Source organism: Lynx rufus, unplaced genomic scaffold, assembly GCF_022079265.1.
Source record: "Lynx rufus isolate CCGP_SWC_20201006 ecotype Redwood Valley unplaced genomic scaffold, mLynRuf1.p SCAF_3, whole genome shotgun sequence".
Taxonomy (NCBI): Eukaryota; Metazoa; Chordata; class Mammalia; order Carnivora; family Felidae; genus Lynx; species Lynx rufus.
Window position 1 is genome coordinate 41,212 of NW_025814845.1, and position 19,860 is coordinate 61,071.

Below are 19,860 nucleotides of genomic sequence, written 5' to 3' on the forward strand. Positions count from 1 at the left end.
GTGGTGACCCCAATAAGCCCCCGTTTGTTACGGCACCAGTGTTTCGAAAGCCGCCGTCAACCCTCCTAACACCTTGGCACGGAACTTCTCTCGTCCTTCGCGTACAGAAAGCTGAGGCTCGCGGAGGGCAAGGCCCATCGGCACACGTGACTTTGCCGGGAGTTCCGGGTCACACAGGGGCGGAGGGAAGCAAAGCCTGGGCTCGCACAGACCCCCCGCCCCGCGGCCGGCAGACAGGTTCCCCGAGCCGTGCAGCTGGTGGCCGACAGACCCCCTCCCAGGCCAGGTGCACGCGGCCCAGGAAGCTCGGGCTGACCCCCCCAAACGCAGCTGCGACCACGGGCCACTCAGACCTTCTTGTCCCCAGCAGAATGTCAGGGCCGCCGAGACACCTCTCCTTGGCGAGGGAGGGCCCTCTGCAGCCGGGGGTCCAGGTCTCCCTGAGGGGGCCCTCCCGTCGCCAGAGACCTGGCCTGGGAGAGCGCCCAGCCTCACACCAGGCACGACCACCCCCCGCAGCTCCCGCCCGCTCCCTGTTCGCAGGTGATGGGGCTGCCGTCGCTCCACGGTGACGAAGAGGATGACGGATGCTGTGTGTCCTTGGGACGGTCGCTATCCCTCTCTCAGCTTCAGTTTCCCTATCCAAAGCCAGGGCCCGCCTACGCTTGGGTCAACATTTGTCCCTCGTAAGAACCCGGTGCCCAGAAAGAGGTGGTCTCCACGGAGGCAGAGACGGCCAAGCCGGGGTGGGGACGTCCGGGACCCTGAAGTTGGGAAGTGGGGCTGTGTGACCCTGGGGGGGTTGCCTTCCCTCTCTGTTTGGGGAGGTGGATGGGAGTCTCCAGGGACCCCTGGCAAGGAGTGGTTTTATCCCTGGCCCGGGGGCTCCTCCTGTAGGAGGGGCCATTTGTCCCCCCTCATCGTCCCCACGTGGCTCAGCCCTGAGCACGGCCTGCGGCAGCTGGTGACCCCACACGCGGGTCCCCGAACGGGCCCGGTGGAGACGCCTCCTTCTACGGCTGGGGCAGCGGGGCTCCTGGGCTGCGTGCCCAGTCGGCGCACGGGTGCCAGGCACGTGCCCGTCTCACACGCGCTCTGCTCCAAGAGGGGCTCTGGGGTTACCGCCTGGGGCCCTGGTCTCTGAAGGGCCCCCCCGCTGCCCGCCCCCTCCTTGCTCTGGCCGAAAACGAGGGACTGGCCGCCCAGCTCTGTGCCTGGCACGTGCTCTCTCTTCTTCCTCAGGACCTTGCGGTAGGTTTGGTTTTGGTGACAGATGAAGAAGAGACTGAGGGTCTGAGACGCGAAGAGACTCGACCAGTGACTCAGCCTTTGGTTCAGAGTTCCGGAGCCTGTGGTTGTTGGAGCGCATCCCGTGGCGCATCAGAAGGAAGCAGGCAACTCTTAGCCCGGGGTCCGGCACCGAGCCCTCGGCTCCGTGAGTCCTCCCTCGACCCCCGTACGGGGGCCATCGGTCTCGTTTTACTTTCGACCAAAACTGGGGCTCCAGTGAACTCACCCCAAATCCCCAGCCTCTGAGTGGGGGGCTGGGTGTGGAAGCCAGGAGCTGACCGACAGAACGTGCCCTTGGGGCCACCAGGCCTGTTGCCCCAGGGCAACGGGGAGGTCCCAGCAGGCAGGGGTGGGGCGCTGGGAAGCCGGGGCGGGAGGGGTGAGGGCCACAGCTGGAGGTCAGGGAAGGCGCGGGTTCTGAGGCAGGTGGTGGCCTCCGAGTGACCTGCCCAACAGTCCGACCCGACACGGGGAGGCTGCAGGCCCAGCGCGGGTCGTCAGGTCGTCCTGTTTTCAATTACAGCATGGCCTCCTCCCATGTTCCCCTCCCAGCGACCGCGAGAAGCCAGTTTGGGGTCAAGGTTAGAAGCTTCCCCGGCTTCTGCGCCCGCTTCTGGAAGGCTCTCTGCTGCCCCCTGGTGGGAGAGGCCGGGGCGGGGCCTGCAGGCCGCCGCTGAGCCGGGCAGGAGGGGGGGGACGCCCCCAGACCCCAGCGGCAGAGGCAGGAAGGATAGTGGAGAGCCCCTGCCGGCCTCAGTTTCCCCTTCTGCTAAAGGAGGGTCGTGGGGGGGGGGAAGGAGAGGTGACATGGGCGGTGTCTATGGGGAGACGATAATGTATCCGAACCAGGCACAGGCGGGTGGCTGAACCACATCTACCTGCACAAAACGCCTCTGAGTCGGTCACTTTCAATGGTTCATTTTATCTTACGTGAATGTCACCTTGTTTAACAAAATAAATTAAAGAAAAAGAGATCGGAACAGTGCCGTGCGGGTGAGAACCACTTGGGACGCCCACGGCCTCTCTGAGCCTCAGTTTCCCTGACTGTAAGTGGAGGGTTCCTGGCACATGGGGGCCCAGATGAGCCCCTAGACGCACTCACAGCAGCACATTCCGCACAGGGCTGGAGGCCACCCCCCTCCCGGCCTGGCTGGCTGGCGGGTGCAGGTGGGACCGGCCGGGCTGGGCCAGAGGACTCTCAGGTGACGGAGCGTGTGGGCCGCGTTCCCCTCGCTCGCCTTCGGGACGCAGGAAGGGGCAGAGGTGCAATGACGTGCTAACACCTTCTTCCAGGACGCGCCCCTGGGTCTTGATGCTGACACATCCCCCGAGGCAGGCGGGCTGGTGGTACAGTGGTTACGGCTCTGCCCCACCTACCTGCTGTGTGACGGCGGGCAGGGCACCTACCCTCTCTGTGCCTCGGCCGGAAATGGAGACGATAACAGACCCAACGGTGCGGGCCCGGTGAGGTCGGCGTGAGGGTTAAAGGCAGAGCACAGAGCCCGACACACAGTGAGGGCACGGGGAAGGGGGAAGATGCCCAGGGGATCCCACCACCGCCTTCCGCTCTGACGGGCCAGGAAATGGGTGCGAGGGGCGTGATTTGCCTGAGGCCACACCGCGCGGGGCCGGCAGGGGGACCTGGCCCGGGTCGGTCCGACTCAGTCCTTCCAGCTCACAGCAGCAGGGCGGGCCCCCGGGGACAGGGCTTGGTCCCCGGACGCTCCCCAGGCGGTAGGCCAGGGGAGGGGGCCTTGCGGGCTTTGGCAGGCTGCCGCAAAATCGTTTATTGCTATCAGACCCTTACCGTCCTGCCTCTGTTTCCCAGAAAATGAGCCTCCCAGAGACACTAGGAGAGGCGAGGACAGGGGACCTCAGGGCGAGGGGCCGGGGGCCAGCCGGGCGGACAGGCGTCCTCAGGGCGAGGGGCCGGGGGCCAGCCGGGCGGACAGGCGTCCTCAGGGCGAGGGGCCGGGGGCCAGCCGGGCGGACAGGCGTCCTCAGGGCGAGGGGCCGGGGGCCAGCCGGGCGGACAGGCGTCCTCAGGGCGAGGGGCCGGGGGCCAGCGGGCGGACAGGTGTCCTCAGGGCGAGGGGCCGGGGGCCAGCCAGGGCGGACAGGGGACCTCAGGGCGAGGGGCTGGGGGCCAGCCGGGCAGACAGGCGTCCTCAGGGCGAGGGGCCGGGGGCCAGCCGGGCGGACAGGCGTCCTCAGGGCGAGGGGCCGGGGGCCAGCCGGGCGGACAGGCGTCCTCAGGGCGAGGGGCCGGGGGCCAGCCGGGCGGACAGGCGTCCTCAGGGCGAGGGGCCGGGGGCCAGCCGGGCGGACAGGCGTCCTCAGGGCGAGGGGCCGGGGGCCAGCCGGGCGGACAGGCGTCCTCAGGGCGAGGGGCCGGGGGCCAGCCAGGGCGGACAGGCGTCCTCAGGGTGAGGGGCTGGGGGCCAGCCAGGGCGCCCGCCCCCAGCACCGGCCCGGGGCCAGGTTGACTCTGCGGATGTTGAGCTCGGTGGCGAAGGTCCTGGCCTTCTGGTAGAAGAAGAGGGACTTCTCGCGGTCCAGGAGGAAGTTGTGGTAGATGGTGGCCAGGCGCGTGTAGATCTTCATCTGGGCCTTCTTGTTGCCGAGGTCCACGGCCGCTGCCAAGGCCAGCTGGTAGTACCCCGCCGCGTCGAAGGGGTCCTGAAGGAGGCCCGACATTAACACGCCCCCTGGCTGCAGGCAGGGGCTGGCCGGCCTGTGTCCCCAGAGGCTGCTCCGTGCCCGGCCCCCCATCACCTCCACCCAGTCCCTCCCGAGGGACCACTCTAACAGGGACAAGCCCCAGTTCAGCAGCCCTGGCTCCTCCCTGCCCCCACACAGAGAGAGGATAAAAGCAGGTACGCAGAGCAGTTCAACAAACACTCCCGAGCCCCTACCAGGCACTGGACCCCGTGCAGGGTGGGAGCCACGGCTGACTCTGGGGCCACGTCGACCACAGGGGTGACCGGCCGCCAGTGGCAGCCCCGGGTGGCACCTGAGCCAGCCCGAGGTGGACTTGGAGGGCTGCCTGGAGGAGGGGACAGTTTCACTAAGGAGCTGGCCAAAGCGGGTGGTTGGGAGTTGTGTATCCGTGTGCATGTGTGTGCGTGTGTGTGCGCGTGTGGACGTGCACACCTGTGCCTAATTCACGCCCAAATCTGTCCCGTTCCAGCCTTGTTCTTTCGTCCCTGAGGCCCCGCGTACAGATGACCTCGATTCAGGGAGGCCATTGGCAAAGATGCCCGTGGCCCCCCAACCTCTAGAGCGGCACTTGCCCAGGCCTGTCCCGTAAAGGGGGCTCGGAGGAATCTCTCGCCCTCCTGGGCACGTGGCTGACGGTGTGAAGTCGGCCCGTGGCCCCTGATGGGATTTCCAAGCCGTCGTCACGGTGAGGACAGACGTGCTGTCGACAGAGCGGCCATGGTGCGGCTGGCAAGCTGCCTGGTCCCAGCCTCTCGGGCTCAGGGACCTGGGCTTCTCAGCTGCAGCCCTGCCCCGTGACACCGTGGAGAGATAAGGTCCCCGTCCCCAGGGCCTGGGCGTCAGATCAGCTACCTCTGGGCCTGCAGCTGCCCCCGGCCCGGCCCCCGACCCCCATCTTGGACAACTTTTTTGCCTCCCAGCCTGTTTCCCCCTCGTGTACAGAGCTGCTTAGGAATCAGTCACACGGGACCCAGGGCAGCCCCCCCCCCCCCCTCGGATGGGCCAGGGGTCAGGGGCATGTATTGCAGACGACAGAGGGCTCTGGGTGTAAGAGCTCAGGTGAGGCTGGCCACAGTCCTGCCCCACCGCCAGGCTCCGTGGCTCCGACACAGGGGAGGGCCCGGCCCAGAGCCCAGCCTGGGACATAGACACGTATGCAGGTCGCAGGGTCAGAGGCTCGTGGGTTCTAGGATCCCGGGCACTGGAGCCCCACGGAGCTCTGCTAATCCTACCCTGGTCAACTGACCGTGCCTGGCCCTCAGCCTCTGCCCTGCCTCGAGGGGGCTCCACTCTTCTAGAACAGTAAAGCGTTCGCAGGCAGAACCAACCACACAGAGCCTGGGTCACACGGAGCCTGGGTCACACAGACTGGAAGGTAGTGAGGCTACGTTGCAGTACCCAACCCCCCGCCCCTGCCGACAGGCTCCCCGAGAACCACCCAGCGGGCACGGGAGGCTGTAGTGACCACTTGTGACCACCAGGTGTCATCGGTGCACAGCCAAGGCTGCCCCGGGGAAGGGGGTTGGGGGCTACCAACCGGGTGGGGGTCTTCTGGCGCCACCCCAGCCCCGAGGGGCCATTCAGTGGGGAGGGGGAGGGAGAAGTCGGCCCCTGGGCTCGGGCACCCGCCCTTCAGCCGGCACGGAGCAGGGACACCGCGCAGGGACGACGCTAGGCCCCGGGTGGGGTGATGGGGGCCCCTGACTGTGCAGGCGAGTGATGGAGAGACATCTCCGGGTTCTGGTCTGTGACGTCCCAGCTCCAGCGCCTCCAGCCCCCACAGGGCAGGAACTGCCCGGAGTGGTGTCCCTGCTACAAACCCCCGGGGGACATGAGGATTAAAGGGGACTCGGGATTCCAGGAAGGAGTGGCTCTGCCCACAGCGGTCGGCTTCCTGGAGGAGGGGCCGGGATCTGGGTAGCACCCTACAACCTGGGTCTCTGGTGGGTCTCTAGTGACTCGTCCCCCTGCCCCCGGAACGTCCCGTCCCCCTCCTACTGCCTCGGCGGCTAACTCCTGCTTGACCGTCACGACTCGGCTTTGCCGTTACCGTGCCTGGGAAGCTCCCCCGACTACACGGCCGTGTCTGCTCTGACCCAGTGGCTGCCAGGGTCCGTTCACACGTCAGCCGCCCCCACGGGCTGGGGGAGCTCCGACGGCGTCTGCTGACCTTGCCTGTGCCGCAGAGCCAGGCCCGGAGACGCCGGGGCCCCGGGGCCCGTGTGCGGTCCCCCTCCACGCGGGGGCAAGGGCTCCCGACGCGCCCGAGCCCCGCCTCCCCCCCCCCCCCGCCCGCGCCCACCTTCAGGTCGTAGAAGATGATGTCCCCGAGCACCAGGTACACTTTCACGTAGTACAGCGTCTCCTCGGCGAACTGCAGGGGCGAGCTGCAGAGCGACAGGGCCTTGAGGTAGAAATGCTCCGCTAGCTCGCCGTGGCCCAGCCGGTGGTGCAGGGCGGCCAGCCGGTGGTAGGCCACTCTCTCGTTCAGCCGGTCCCCTAGGGTCGCAGGGGAGGGGGCACGCGTGAGGCTACGGCTGCGGGTGGCGGCGGGCACAGGCCGGCTCCGGCCCCCAAGCCGGCCGCTTCCTGTCCCGAGACTCACTCTTCCCATCTGCACAATGGGCCTGATGTTGCAGGCTCGCTGTCCGCCTCAGGAAGGTGGACCTGCCCATGGGGCCTGCTCTGTACCTGCCCGTGGCGCCTGGAAGGGGTGACGGGGAGCCCCAAAGTCAGGCAGTCGCAAACCCCGGGGCTCGGTCCACCCGCACACACGACGACGCTCACCCTTCCTGGTGTATGAGCTGCTGCCCGCCCCCCCCGATGCCCTCCGGATGTCTCCAGATCGTCCCCCTTCCAGGCGAGCACTGTGGGGTCTGCACACCCAGTCCTGTCACCTCCAAGGCAGGTGGCTGGGAACAGCACAGTTAGGTGCTGGGACACGAGGTGCCCGGCAGTGAGGGGATCTCGCCAGCCAGGTGACAGCGGGGCTGGCTGAGTGTGGCGAGGAACAAGGGTAAGGGACGGCACGCAGACAGGCGCGTGCCGGGGCTGGTGACAAGCCGGGGTGTCCAGACCGCGGGGCACGGTGGCCGGCCTTGGTGGTCAGCTGGCCAAGAAAGCCCAGCCACCCCGTGAGTGTGACGTGTCCCCCGGGGCATCCCGGCCCGCCTGCACGGAGGAGGCGGCTTGCAGACGGAAGCGGCCCCGCACGCGGGCCGGGTTCCACGGCCTCGGGCCTTCTGCGCCCGCCCTCCAGGTCTCCCCCGCCGGGGCCGGGGTGCAGGGCTTACCCAGGGTGATGCTGAGCGCCAAGGCCATGTGGGCGAACTCCAGGCCCTCCCGGGGCGCGTCCAGCTCGGCCAGCAATGCCACCAGCTTGTTGCACAGACGCAGCTCGGCCTCCTGGTTCCCTGTGGTGGAGGCCAAGGGCAGCGCCCGATCCTGCCACACGGGCGGGTGGGTCAGGCCTCACCCGCGGCGGCCGGCCCGGGGCCAGCCCCCCCCTCAGAGCCCCGACCGCACGCCGGGAGCGTCCTCCCCATCATCCCGCTGTATCTGTGTTCGGCTCAGAGAGGTCCTGGCAGCCCCAGGGCACCGAGCCACCAGCAAGCTGGGATGTGGCCTGCAGCCCATCTGTCTCAGCGGCCTGGGACCAGCCCGTCCCCGGGCGGTGAGAGCCTGACCAGGAGGGCCCAACCCCGCGCTCTAAACACGCACGTTTCTCTGTTCCCCAGGGCTGAGCCGCAGGCCGTGAGCTGGGCGGGCAGGCACACGCAGACCTGGGCCCCGGGGCTGTGTGTCCCGTGATACACCCCTGTGCCTCTCTGAGCCTCAGTTTCCTCATCTGCGAAGTGGAACAGGACTGGCCTCCCTGAGGTTTGAGGTGCTGTAAGCCTAAAGCTGCCTCCGTCCCTCAAACGGCCTCTCCTTTCTCTGTCCCTCCCAGGTGAGGGTGGGGGACAAGATCATCCCAGGCGAAACCACCAAGCAAGTAAGCGGGTGCGTGGGGCAGTCCTCCCTCCTGGCGGGAGGCCTCCGCCGCCCCCCCCCAAACTCCCATGGAAGGCGCCCCCACCCCTGAGGCCCACCCTCACCGCCCGGCTCACCCGGTAGAAGGACACGGCTTTCTCCCGCTCCCAGGTCCCGTTGAAGAAGATGTCCCCAGCCGCCTCAAACAGCTCCAGCCCCAGGTTGGGGTCCCCCGTGTACAGGGCTGCGTTCTGGGCCACCTGCGGGCGTGCAGAAGCTCTCGTGAGACCCACAGGGCTCCCCCAGACCCTCGAGGCAACCCCGAGGACCCACAACACGTGCTCCGGGTGACTCTTTCCTCTCCCTCCAGAGGGACTGGCCTTGTTCAGTCCCTGTGCAGCTGGGGACATCATTTCCCACTATGTCCCATGGGGAGGCCCGTCCAGCTAGGGCGCCGGGGGTCCGCAAGTGCGGGCTGCTGAGGAGTTTGGGAGCCAGCTCAGAGGTGGCCTCCGGGTCCCGGCGGTCACACCCGGACCCCGGCATTCTCTCCGCTGGGGTCCCCTCCACTGTGTCCCTCCGTGGCCCTTAGCAACACCTGCCTGTCTCTCCGAGCAGACGACTAAGACTGCTGCTTCTCTGCTGCATCTGGGGCCCAGCACGGTGCCTGGCCCATAATAGGTGCTCAACAAACACCAGCTGAGTGGACAAGAGTGGCCTAGCCCTGCCGGCAGTCCAGAACCTTCCACAGTCCCATGAACCTTCGGCCTCTGCCCCTGTGAATCCCCTGCTGCCGGAAAGCCCTCTTCCCAGTTGGGCACTGGCCCCACGCACCCTGCACCCCAAACCGACCGGAGCTCACCCTCCCGGCCCCTCTGTGCACAACCGCACCCCTGCCCGCAGCTCTGCCCGCAGCCCCGAGGCGCCTGCCCCCCGTCAGCGGTGAGCCCCGGGACCCTCGGCCCATGGCCCAGGGAAGTACACAGTAAGCGCTCAAAAGTGAAAACACTCATTGGCCTCACGAGCCTCTCAATCTATTCCAAGTCATGTCAAGCTTGGAACGCAACTGGAAACGGAGCTTCTGTGATAAGTGGGTTTTTTAAGGAGGCACGCCGTTTGCCACTGAAGAAAATTCTTCTGTGTGCCAACGCGGTGGACGCGTCATTTGCACATTTATTGAGCGCTTGCTGTGTACCAACACGGTGGTGGCCGTGGTGAGGGGCACACGCCTCCGGCCCCTTGGGAGGGCTCAGATTGTTGTGGAAAATGCCGGCCAGTGGGGGTCCAGGGCTGGGGGTCCAGGGCTGGGAATACAGGGATGGGGGTCTAGGGCTGGGGGGTCCAGGGGTGGCGGTCCAGGCTGGGAATCCAGGGCTGAGGGTCCAGGGCTAGGAGCCCAAGGCTGGGGGTCCAGGGGTGGCAGTCCAGGGCTAGGGGTCCAGGGCTCGGGGCCCAGGGCTGGGGGTTCAGGGTGGGGGTCCAGGGCTGGTAATATAGGGCTGAGGGTCTAGGCCTGGGGGGGGCGGGCTGGGGGTACAGGGTGGTTTTCCTGGGCTGGGAATACAGGAATGGGGGTCCAGGGCTGAGGGCTCCAGGGCTGGGGTCCCAGGGCTGGGGGTCCAGGGTTGGGGTCCAGGACTGGGGTCCAGGGCTAGGGGTTCAGGGCTGGGGGCTCCAGGGCTGGGGGTCCAGGGCTAGGGGCCCAAGGCTAGGGGTCCAGGGCTGAGAATACAGGGCTGGGGGTCTAGGCCTGGGGGGGCAGGGCTGGGGGTACAGGGTGGTGGTCCTGGGCTGGGAATACAGGAATGGGGGTCCAGGGCTGGGGGCTCCTGGACTAGGGGTCCAGGGCTGGGACCGCACAAGCAGCTGGCACGCAGCGGGTGCTCCGCAGGGGGAGGGGATGAAGGACAGGGCGCCCCAGCACCTGGAGGTACACGTCTACCAGCTCGTTCTGCCGGAGGATGTAGTAGATCTTCCCCGCCTGCAGCCACGCGTGCGCCTCCTTCTCCTTCTTCTGCAGGTCGATGAAAATGCCCAGACTGCGCTTGGTGTAGTCCAGCGCGGACCTGTAGGCCCTGGGATTAGAGCGGGGGTCAGAGCACGCGCTCCCGGGCCGGCTGTCCCCGGGGGAGCGGACCAGGCTCTTCCTGGTGCCCGTCCTTCGGCTTTGGCTCGCCCGGCGAAAGGAAGGGAGGCTTTTTGGAAGGAAACGGGGACGGGGAGCGGGCCATTCTGTCCCTGCCCCACTCCCCGGACTCGGGCGCGACCTCTCTGGGTGCAGAGGGGAACGTGTGTGTGGGCAGAAATTGAGAGACAATCTAGGCCAGTGGTTCTCAAACCCCAGTGTGGCCGCGGGACCCTATTCCCAGGGTTTCTGCCGCAGCAGGTCTGGGGTGGGGCCCGAGAATGTGCTTTTGCAGTGAGCTCCCGGGCGGTATTCTCTCCCACTTTGAGAAGCAGCGATCAAGGTCACTGCCCATCGGTCGTGCTGTGAAACTGAGGCCCAGGTGGGAGGGGCAGAGGCCCCCCAAGTCCTGTGGAAACCTGGCTTCTTCCCTGCCTCTCAGTGAGTCCCCAGCCGGGAGGGGTGTTACCAGTGACATTCCCGGGACCATCCATCTGATCGGGATGGTCAGTGTGGGCGTCACAGGGGACAGAGGATCCTGAAACCCTGCCCCGAAGAAGCAGGTGGGACAGCCAGGTATTTCCCTGCGGATGAGAATCCTTCAGGTACACGTGGCCACTGTCCTCACATCTGAGGGGACGGCTGGGAACAGACTGCCTGGCCCAGAGCTGGGCTGGCTGGTGGACACTCAGGGCAGGCAGAGGTCAGCTTACAAAAGCCACTATGTCACGAAGAATGGCCCAGAAACGCACGGTCTGCCTCCACTGTGGTGTGTGCGTGGAGACGAGGGGCACCCTTCAGGGGAACCCTGTGCCACGAGCGCTGGTGGGGACACCCCCAGGCCGGCCAGCTCGGAGCTTATCTGACACTAAGGAATGAAGTGGTCCCTGAGGAGGGGCCGCCCCGGGACCAGGGCCGGGGTCCTCCCCGCCCCGCCCGCGGAACCGGCCCTCACCGCTCGGTGCCCAGGGACAGGTAGAGCCGGCTGATGGTCTCCAGGAGCTGCCCCTCCAGCACCTTGTCCGCCACCCTGCGGGCCAGCGACAGCTGGAACTCATGGTAGACGACGCACTGGGCCTCGCTGGGCATGACCGTGCTGTAGAAGTGACAAAGCCGCTGGACGGCACGCAGCTGGCCTGGGCGGGGAGAACGAGAGGAAGGCATCGCCGTCACGCACGGCGGTGACATCTGCAGGGTTTGAAGGCCCCTGCCGTGTGCCTGCCTCCTCCGTGACTCCAGTGGGGTCAGTGCAGCGGGGAAACTGAGTCCAGACCGGCTACGCGATCCGCCCCGGGCCGCACAGCCAAGAGCACGCCGTGACGAGCCCGCTGGGGCACGTCACAGACACGGCGCTGACCGCGTCTACACGTCCCGGGCCCGGGGGTCCTGGCCAGCCTCTCCCACCGCACCGGGCTGCCTGCTTCTGCTACCCAAAACCCCTCCTGGGGTGACGGACGGGGGCTGCCTTCACCCCACGCCGACGAGGCAGGGAGCACCGGGCTGCCCATGCCGCAGGCGGGCACACTGAGTCTGGGGCACACAGCACGCAGTGGGGCTGCGATTCAAACCCAGCTCCCGGCGTTCCGGAGCCAGCGCTCCCTCGCGAAGCCAGGCTCTGGCCGAGAACGGCCGGACGGGCTCCCCGCCAAGCGGACCACCGACAAGGGCACAGAAGATCAGGACAACACGGTGACCGGGGAGACCGCACATATCGCGTTCTCAGTCGCCAAATCACCGGGCGACGCTCAGTAAATGTGAGAGCCTGACGTCTTACAGAGCATGATCTCCGGCGACAGCGGGATGAAACCAGGAATCGGTAACGGATGGGAGTTTGGGAAATCCACGCGTACGTGGACGTGACAAACGCACTGCCAGACGGCCGGGGGTCGCGGGAGAAATCGCGACGGGAACCGGAAGGTACTCTGAGATGAGTGGAAGTAAACGCACGGCAGACCCTGACCCTGCGGGATGCGGGACGCGGGACAGCCGTGTTTACAGGGACTTTCTAGCCGTAAATGCCTACCTTAGAAAAGAAGAAAATTTTCAGACACAAAGTTTAAGCTTCCGCCTTGAGGAACGAGAGACAGGAGGTAACTACATCCAAAGTGAGCAAAAGTAAGGAAAAATAAAGATTCAAGAGTAAAGATAAAATAGTGACGTTGAGAATCGAAAAAACAAGAGAGAGAAACGAATGAAACTGAATGACGGATCTTTGAGAAGATTCACAAAATGGACTCATCTGCAGTCAGACTGAGAAAAAAAGGCATAAATGATCGGGATTAGCCGTGGCACCGGCCTTACAGAAGGGTTTATGCCAACAAAGGGCAACCCAGATACAACGGATGAACCCGGGGAGACCCAAGCTGCCAAAGCCAACTCAAAAAGGAGCAGAGTGGCCCCCAGGCTCCTCGAGGTTCAGCATGGGGCAGAGGGGACAACAGGCCTGTGAGCACAGACGGGACCCACCCGAGGCCACCGGGCACATCTGGGGACCCAGCTCTTGCTTCTTTCTGGAGATCCACAGGGTCCCCTTCCAGGCTCCGTGAGCGTCCGAGTGTTCTACAACCCTCAACGGCTCCCCAGGGCTCTCGGGAAAAAGCCAAACCGCAGCCTAGGGTCCCTGGCCCCTGCCTAGCGCCCCCAGCCAAGGTGCTCGCCACCCACCACCCGAGGCACCCACCCCAAACTCTGCATCTCCCTGCATGGCCCAGCTTTCCCCAGGGCCTTTGCACGGGCTTCACCGTCTGCCTGTCCTCCATCCTATGCTTGGCTAAACCCTCCTCCACACGGAGGTCCCACTAGTCGGGACCGGGAGCCCCCGTCGTCACAATGAATACCCCCGTTTGCGGCTCCCGTGACCCGGGCATCTGTTTCCCACACTTGGCGGCCGGCCCCCGTGAGGACTGCACGGGTGCCGTTTGTGGCTGGAGCCTGCACAGAGCCTGGCGGGCGTGCTCCCACGAGAGCCGCCCCGCAGCCGGCCTCGGAGGCACCCGCAAGTACCTGCGGGTTCCCGCCATTCGACACTCTCGACGGCGGGAGAGTCGAGAGCCCCGGGCGCGCTGTGGACGGACATGGGGAGAAGACGCGTTTTCTTTCCGCGAAGCCAGCGTGGCCGCCACTCACCTTCCAGGTGGTCCGTCTCCGCGGCGACCAGAAAGGCCCACTCGTAGTAGCACTTGGCCTGCCGGGCGCGGGCCCTGCGGGCGCACAGGCGGCCCAGCCGCAGGAGCACGCAGGTGAAGTCCTGGCCGCCCTCCCCGCCGGGCAGCCGCGAGAAGAGCTTCACGGCCTCCCGGCAGTAGTGCTGGGCCAGGCCGCCGGCGCCGGCCCGCAGGCACAGGGCCCCCAGGTTGGCCAGCGCCACCGCCTGGTTCCTCCGCCGGCCCCGGCCCCGCGCCACCCGCAGGGCGCGGTAGTAGCCCTCGGCCGCCTGCCGGGTCCTGCCCGTCCTCGTCAGCGCCACGGCCGCCATGTTGGCCATCACGCCCTCCCGCTCCGCGCCGGCCACCGCCCCGTCCCGCACGCACTCGAGGACGCCCAGGGCCGCCGGGCTCCGGCCGCCGAGCACGTGCAGCCAGGCGAGCGCCAGCAGGTAGTCCAGCGCCAGGCGGCTCCCGGCCCCGGCGGCCGCCTCCGCGGCCTGCGCCATCAGGGCGACGGCCCTGCCGTGCTGGCCGTGGCCGCTGTGCAGCCGGGCCAGGCTGGCGCACAGGGGCCCGCGCAGCGCCCGGCCCGCGCCCGGGCCCAGGGAGGCCAGCGCCCGCCGGAGGTGGGGCGCGGCCTGGGAGGGCGGGCGGGGCAGGCGGGGGGCGTTGCGCAGGACCAGGTCCACGCTCCGGAGCGAGCCGCGCAGCGAGGCCCGGGCCCGCAGCGAGGCCGCCCTGACGCAGCCCAGCGCCAGGCGCGGCAGGCACCGCCGGCTGTAGGTGTCGGCCAGGAGCAGGTAGCAGTCGGCGGGCCAGGCGGCCTCCGGGGAGCCCCAGGCCTCGTGCAGGAGCAGCAGCCGCTCCAGGAAGGGCAGGGCCTCCTCCGGCTGCCGCAGGCGGGCGTGGTGCCTGGCCAGCAGGAAGCAGGCCCGGGCCTCGGCCTGCGGGCTCCGGCCGGCCACGGCCCGCCGCAGGGCGTGCGCCAGCAGCTCCGACCCGGCCTCGGTGCCGCAGCCGTGGCCGGGCGTCCCCAGCAGCAGGGCCGCGGCCTTGGGCGTCACCTGCGCGCACCTGTCTCTGTTCCTCTGCTTCAGGTGGATGGTGGCCAGGCTGCAGTACACGGCCGCCACCAGGAAGAGGTCGCCGAAGCGGCCCCCCAGGGCGCCCAGCGCCTCCTCGAAGTACACCCGGGCCTGGGACAGCTTGAGCCGGCGCACGCACAGCCGCCCCAGGAGGAAGCAGACTCTGGCGAGGGCCATGGGGAGGCCGGCCTTCTTGGCCGCCCCCCGCGCCCGCGCCAGGAGCCCGGCCAGCTCCTCCTCGTCGGTGCGGCCGCCGCACAGGGCGCTCAGCCCCGGCAGGGAGAGGTCGTACAGGCCGCGGAAGCAGGCCTTGTAGTCGGGCGCGTCCAGGAACAGCAGCAGCGAGCCCAGGGCCTCCGGGTCGGTCCGGTCGGCCCCCGCGTCCAAGCAGAAGGGGGGCTCCTCAGGGTCCGGTGGGCTCGCGCCGCCGGAGGCCGCGCAGAGACCCCAGGACTCTGGCTCCTCGGGGCAGTCCTGGCGGGATTTGAATTCTTCCAGAATGTTCTTCACCTTCTGTAGGGTCTCGCGTGGCTCTGGGTCCAGGTGAGGTGATTCTGCAAATCACCAAAACCCCCGGGTGGATGGGAGGCCGATCTGGGCCTAGGCCGGGGTAAGGGACAGACATCCCTCCCTCCGAGCCTCGGCACCCCTGTCAGCTGCTGCCCGAGCCTCCCCTACCTGAAGCCCAAGATTTACGCGCAATGCCGAGCCCAGCGCCTCGCACCCGGTGGACTCGGTCGTGGTTATGAGCATAGGGATCGATCTGGCCGAGCTTTCTGCCGAGTAACCCCTTCTGATGCTTCCTGTTTGAGAGCACCGCTCAGCAATCAGCGTCCTTTCCCCTCCAGGAAAAGCCACTTAACGGATGGACACGTCCACATTCCTGGCTGCCCCCGCCTCTGTGGGATTTCCCCAGCACTTGGGGGTCTCCCGTCGGGTGCAGGACTCCCGTGACATCATCATGGGCCAACCAGAGCTATGGGGCAGCACGTGCTCAGAAGCCACCCCCAGAACTGATGAAACCCGCCTCGATGGAGGACGTTGTTTGGGTCCCTGGTCCAGCTCTCGCCCGGGACCACGTCAGCTAGGACCCCCTGGGCCTCCACCTTCACCCTGGCTGCTTCGAGAATCTGAGGCCCACAGTTACTAAAGGGTTAAGAAGGAAAGGGACGAGGCTCTGGAGAACCTGGGGGCACCCGTACCCAAAAGTGCCCGTGTGCGGGGCTGTCGGCTTTGGATGGGGTCAGTACCCGAAGACACAGCCAACGCACAAACAGCTACACTTCCTGCTGGAAAAACATGAGCTTAAAGGGGAATTTGTTTGCAAGGAAAGAACCAGAATCTAAAGACTCTTCTGTTTCGAGTTCACATAAAAAACATGTTCAAAACGAACGCGCTCTTTGTTCGTCCGTAAAGTCGAGGAATAAAAAAGAATTCACTGTGGTTCAGCAGCAAACGTCTGACCTGACTAATCCGACATGTAGGTGTGAATGCGCCCCCCCAACCTCGCCGCCCCCACCCCCTCCCATCCCGGCGAGTCCTGCCCTCCTCACCCAGCAGAGGCCCGGGCTGGACGGAGGGCCCGGAATGGCCCCGGACGTCCTGAGCCTCCCCATCGAGTACCCCAAGTGGCCCTTCCCTGTTTGCGCTTAGGTGGACCCCAAAGGGTCCTCGGGCATTCAAGTCCCCAGGTTCTCCCCGAGGCAGACCTTCTGTGGGGGGGGTCAAGATGGAGGTGTGGAAGGAGAAGGAGGGGGTCTCCCTTACCAGCTCCCAGGGGAAGAAGCAAATCTTTGAGGGGCTTCTCTAGCGTGAGACTCCAAATCCAGCCCCCGCACCCCCTTCGCCCTCCAAACCCAGCATTTCACTTTCTCAAAGCCGAGAGTTTCAGATGCTCTAGGTTTCAAGAAAAGAACCCATGGCCAAGTACAGGCCCAGAACCCCCACCTCAGCTGGGGACAGAGCGGGGGACAGCCACGGCCCGGGCAGTGGAGGGGACCCCCCCTTAGCTGGAGGGCTGGTGTGTTTGCAGGGACCACTACCACAGCAGGGGGGAGCTTTGCCCTCACCTCATCCCCTCCCCCTGCAGGACGGACCCCCTCCCGCCTTCCCCGACGGAGGTGTGAGGTCCCCGCACAGAGCCCCATCCACACCCAGCTCTGTGGCTTCTGCCGGGCGTCATAGCCCCGGGTCCAGCCCCTTGCCCGGAGGGACGCTGCCGTGTGGGGAGAACCCACCTTGTTCTTCCGGTGGCTCAAAGTCGGTCTCTTCTAATCTGTCTGAGAAGGGAGAGAACAGAGGCATCACCCTCCGGCCAGCACCTCCAGGTCGGGGCCATGTCGGGATGGGTGGGGACACCAGGACAGACACACTCCAGTGACCTGAGGGGCTGCAGGGCTGGGGGGATCCCCTGGTCAAGAGGCCAAGCCCTTCCCTAAGCCTCAGTTTCCGCCTCCTGAAAATGGGCTGACGCTAATTTGCTGGGAAAAGACGTGTGAAGTGTGATGCCAACTCTGACAAATGCACAGGCTCCGGGAAGCTAAGGGGCGCCTGGCGGAAGGGGGCCCCCAGAATGTCCCCCCTAGTGGGGAGCTGACATAGGTGCTAAGGTCAAATTTAAGTTTGCCTGTTTAGCAAGAGAAACCAATTTGTGGGACCTGGAAAGTTTAACTCTGTTCTGGTGGAAAAGTTCCTGATGTGCAAGTCGTGTCTGCTCCAGGGCCGTGAGGAGTGTGTGTGTGCGTGCACATACGTGTAACTGTGCTCGTGTCTGTGCATGGATGTGTAAGTGTATGTGTGTGTGGATGTGTGTGCGTGCATGTGTGTGCTGCCTTATTTGAGTGTGCACGTGTGTAAGTGTGTGCACGTGTGTAAGTGTGTGCGCGTGTGCTTCGTATGAGTGTGCTGCGTGTATTGTAAGCGTGCACACGCATGCCACATGTATGTGTAAGCATGGGTGCACATGCGTGTGCTGCACATATGTGTGAACGCGTGTGCGCACGTGTATACGGTGCGTGTGTGTAAGCGTGTGTGCGCACGCGCATTCACCTCCGTGCACAGGATGAAGGAACCGGCTAGAGAGCACCCCCCGCCCCAGGCGGTCCCCCAGCGGGTCTGTTCCCCTGTCGCCTCTGTTGCCGATGACACGGCTCCCGCCCCCGCGCCCCCCTGCACGGCAGCCGACAGAGGGTCCTTCCTGAGCGCAGGGCAGCGCGGGGAGAGGGAGCAGCACCGTCTTTAGGGGCTGGTGGCCCTGGGGTCCGGCCCCGGTCCCTGGCGGTCCGGCAACCAGGCCAGCCCACAGCCACACGAGCCCGGGCTCCTGGTCCTGTCACGGAGGGCGGTCGCTGTCACCCAGACTGGCGGAGCGGCAGCGCGTGGGCGGCGGGCCGGGCCGGTGGAAGGCGGGCACGCCTCGCGGCCACTGCGGGCATCTCCCTGCCGCTCGCCCCGTCCCCCTCTCTGCCTCTGGCCCGCTGCCGTCCCTACGGGCCCCTCAGGCAGCAGCGGCACCTGTGCGGTCACCTTTAGGAGCCCCGGGGCGGGCCTTCTTGAAGGGACACGGGGAGGGGCGTCCGGAGGGGAGCACGGGGGCCAGAACAGTCCGCGCTCCGCGGAGGGGACAGGAGCCCGAGCAGGCCCGGTGCCGGCCGGCCGGGTCTCGGGGTCTCCCGGTTCAGCTGCAGACCCTCTTGTCCTTCTGGGAACCTGCCCACAGAAACCGTCCTAAGCACCCAGGGTCCGACGCAGGTCCTGCGACGTCCCCGCGGCCAGGGGGAGGGGAGGGAGGAGCCGTGCCCCCGCCCCCGCGGCGCCCTCACACCTACCCAGGCTGTACACGGTGCGCGTGTCCGCGCCGGACATCCTCCTCAGCAACTGCCTGGCGTCCTCGTCCGAGAAGCGCCCTTCGTTGCTGAAGAACGACCTTTCTTCCTCATCGAGAAAAATCACGTTTTCCAGCCTGGAGAAAAGAAGGCGCTTTATGTACAACAGCACGTTTCCTGCCCGAGACCCCCATCTACTCTCTGGTGTGACAGACACCCCCGTCACACCTGCTCTGTGCCCGGCGGCCAGGTCGCCGGGACAGAAACAAAATAGATCCGGCCCGCAAGGCCCGCCTGGTCCAGCTGCAGGCAGACGGCCAGGAGCGGGAGAGGCTGCTACAGACACGGCGGGTCGTGGCAGCCGGGGAAGGTGAGCTCCTGGGCAGCCTCCAAAGCCCCGCTTCAAGTGCCCCTTCCCCTGTGAGGCAGGTTGTGACAGCTGCAGGCAGAATGTACGTATCGCACGTACGTGGGTGTGCACGTGGGCGTGCACAAGTATGCGTTACAAATGTGTGCGTGTGCACGTGTGGATGTACGGGTCAACCCCTTCGCGTCACGAGCTCCCGGGCTCCCCATGACGCCCAGCACAGAAATGGGGCGCTCCTGTCCCCGCCAAGTCAGGGAGATGAAAAACGGGAAGGGGAGAAGGGAGAGAAGGAACAGGCATTTTTCGCTCGTGGGACTAAATCACCAGCGTTACGTGAAACTCTGAAATGCGCCTGGAAACTGGAAGGAGCTATTTTGAGACGTTAAAGAAAATCTCAGAGTAGCTTCTGGTACATTCAACAGAACAGGCCTGTGTGCCTCAAAAACGTCAGTGTCCTAAAGGACCACGAGACGAGGGAGGAGAGACTGGTGGCACGAGGCCTGGAACTTTCTCTGGTTGTCCAGGACACGACTGGGACGCTGGCAAACCCCGAGTGTGGCCTGCAGGGCGCTGTTCCGTCACCGTCCCCATCCCGAAGGGCGCGCGGCGGTGCCCAGGCGGGCGTCCTGGCTTCAGGAGGCACGCGCCGCGCCACTCGCCGGGAAAGGGGTATCCTGCTTACAACCCACCCCCGACGGCGTCAGTACGAGAAGGAAAAGCGGAAGACGAATGTGACAACGTGCCAACCCTTGGGTGATCGGGGGGAAGGGATTACGGGAATCTCGTCTTGCAACCTCCCTAAATCTGAAATTTTGCCAAAATAAAGGAAAAGAGCAGAGGCACCAGGAGGTGGTTCATTAAACAAAGGATGAAAACCCAGGGTCTGGAACAGGGAAGATGTGCAGTTGATGTTTGTGGAGCGAACGAGGGGGTCCGCGGGGCTTTTCCAGGCTTCCTGCCCAGGCCGCGGGACGTCAGGGCCAGAGGACCCCTGAAGACGGGCGTGGGAGGCCAGGTCCAGACCCAGTAAAGGCCCTGTCCCTACGCCCACCTTCTCTGGGCTCATGACTGAGGTCTTGACAATGATGCTTCAAGCCCAGGGGAACGGAATTGCCACCCAAGGATGGGCACAGCTGTGCCCACTGACCGCTCCCCCAAGGACACCCCTGCTGCTGCCCAGGGCCGCACCGTGGGGACACTCAGAATTCTCAGAAGGGCAGGGGCGGGCATGTCACCAGCAGGGTGTGGGGGGTCCCACAGGGAGAGGAGCAAGTCCCCAGGGATGAGCCGTCGGAGACGGGGCCTGGGGGCCAGTGAGAGCCCCAGGAAA

General features: G+C 66.1%; 1 protein-coding gene across 5 annotated transcripts in view; it reads right to left on the reverse strand.

Annotated features, from left to right (window-relative positions):
* Window positions 1-2,192: 2,192 nt before the first annotated feature.
* Window positions 2,193-19,860, reverse strand: part of SH3TC1 (SH3 domain and tetratricopeptide repeats 1) — a 32,794-nt gene continuing 15,126 nt past the window's right edge. For all 5 annotated transcript variants that reach the window (XM_047091117.1, XM_047091116.1, XM_047091115.1 and 2 more), the window contains 9 exons: window positions 18,167-18,300; window positions 16,577-16,618; window positions 13,235-14,893; window positions 11,064-11,244; window positions 9,908-10,058; window positions 8,121-8,243; window positions 7,305-7,455; window positions 6,314-6,510; window positions 2,193-3,969 (listed from right to left, as the gene is read on the reverse strand). In XM_047091117.1, coding sequence (XP_046947073.1) covers window positions 3,712-3,969; window positions 6,314-6,510; window positions 7,305-7,455; window positions 8,121-8,243; window positions 9,908-10,058; window positions 11,064-11,244; window positions 13,235-14,893; window positions 16,577-16,618; window positions 18,167-18,300 — 2,896 coding nt within the window. In that variant the 3' untranslated portion in view covers window positions 2,193-3,711. The remainder of the gene's footprint in view (window positions 3,970-6,313; window positions 6,511-7,304; window positions 7,456-8,120; window positions 8,244-9,907; window positions 10,059-11,063; window positions 11,245-13,234; window positions 14,894-16,576; window positions 16,619-18,166; window positions 18,301-19,860) is intronic.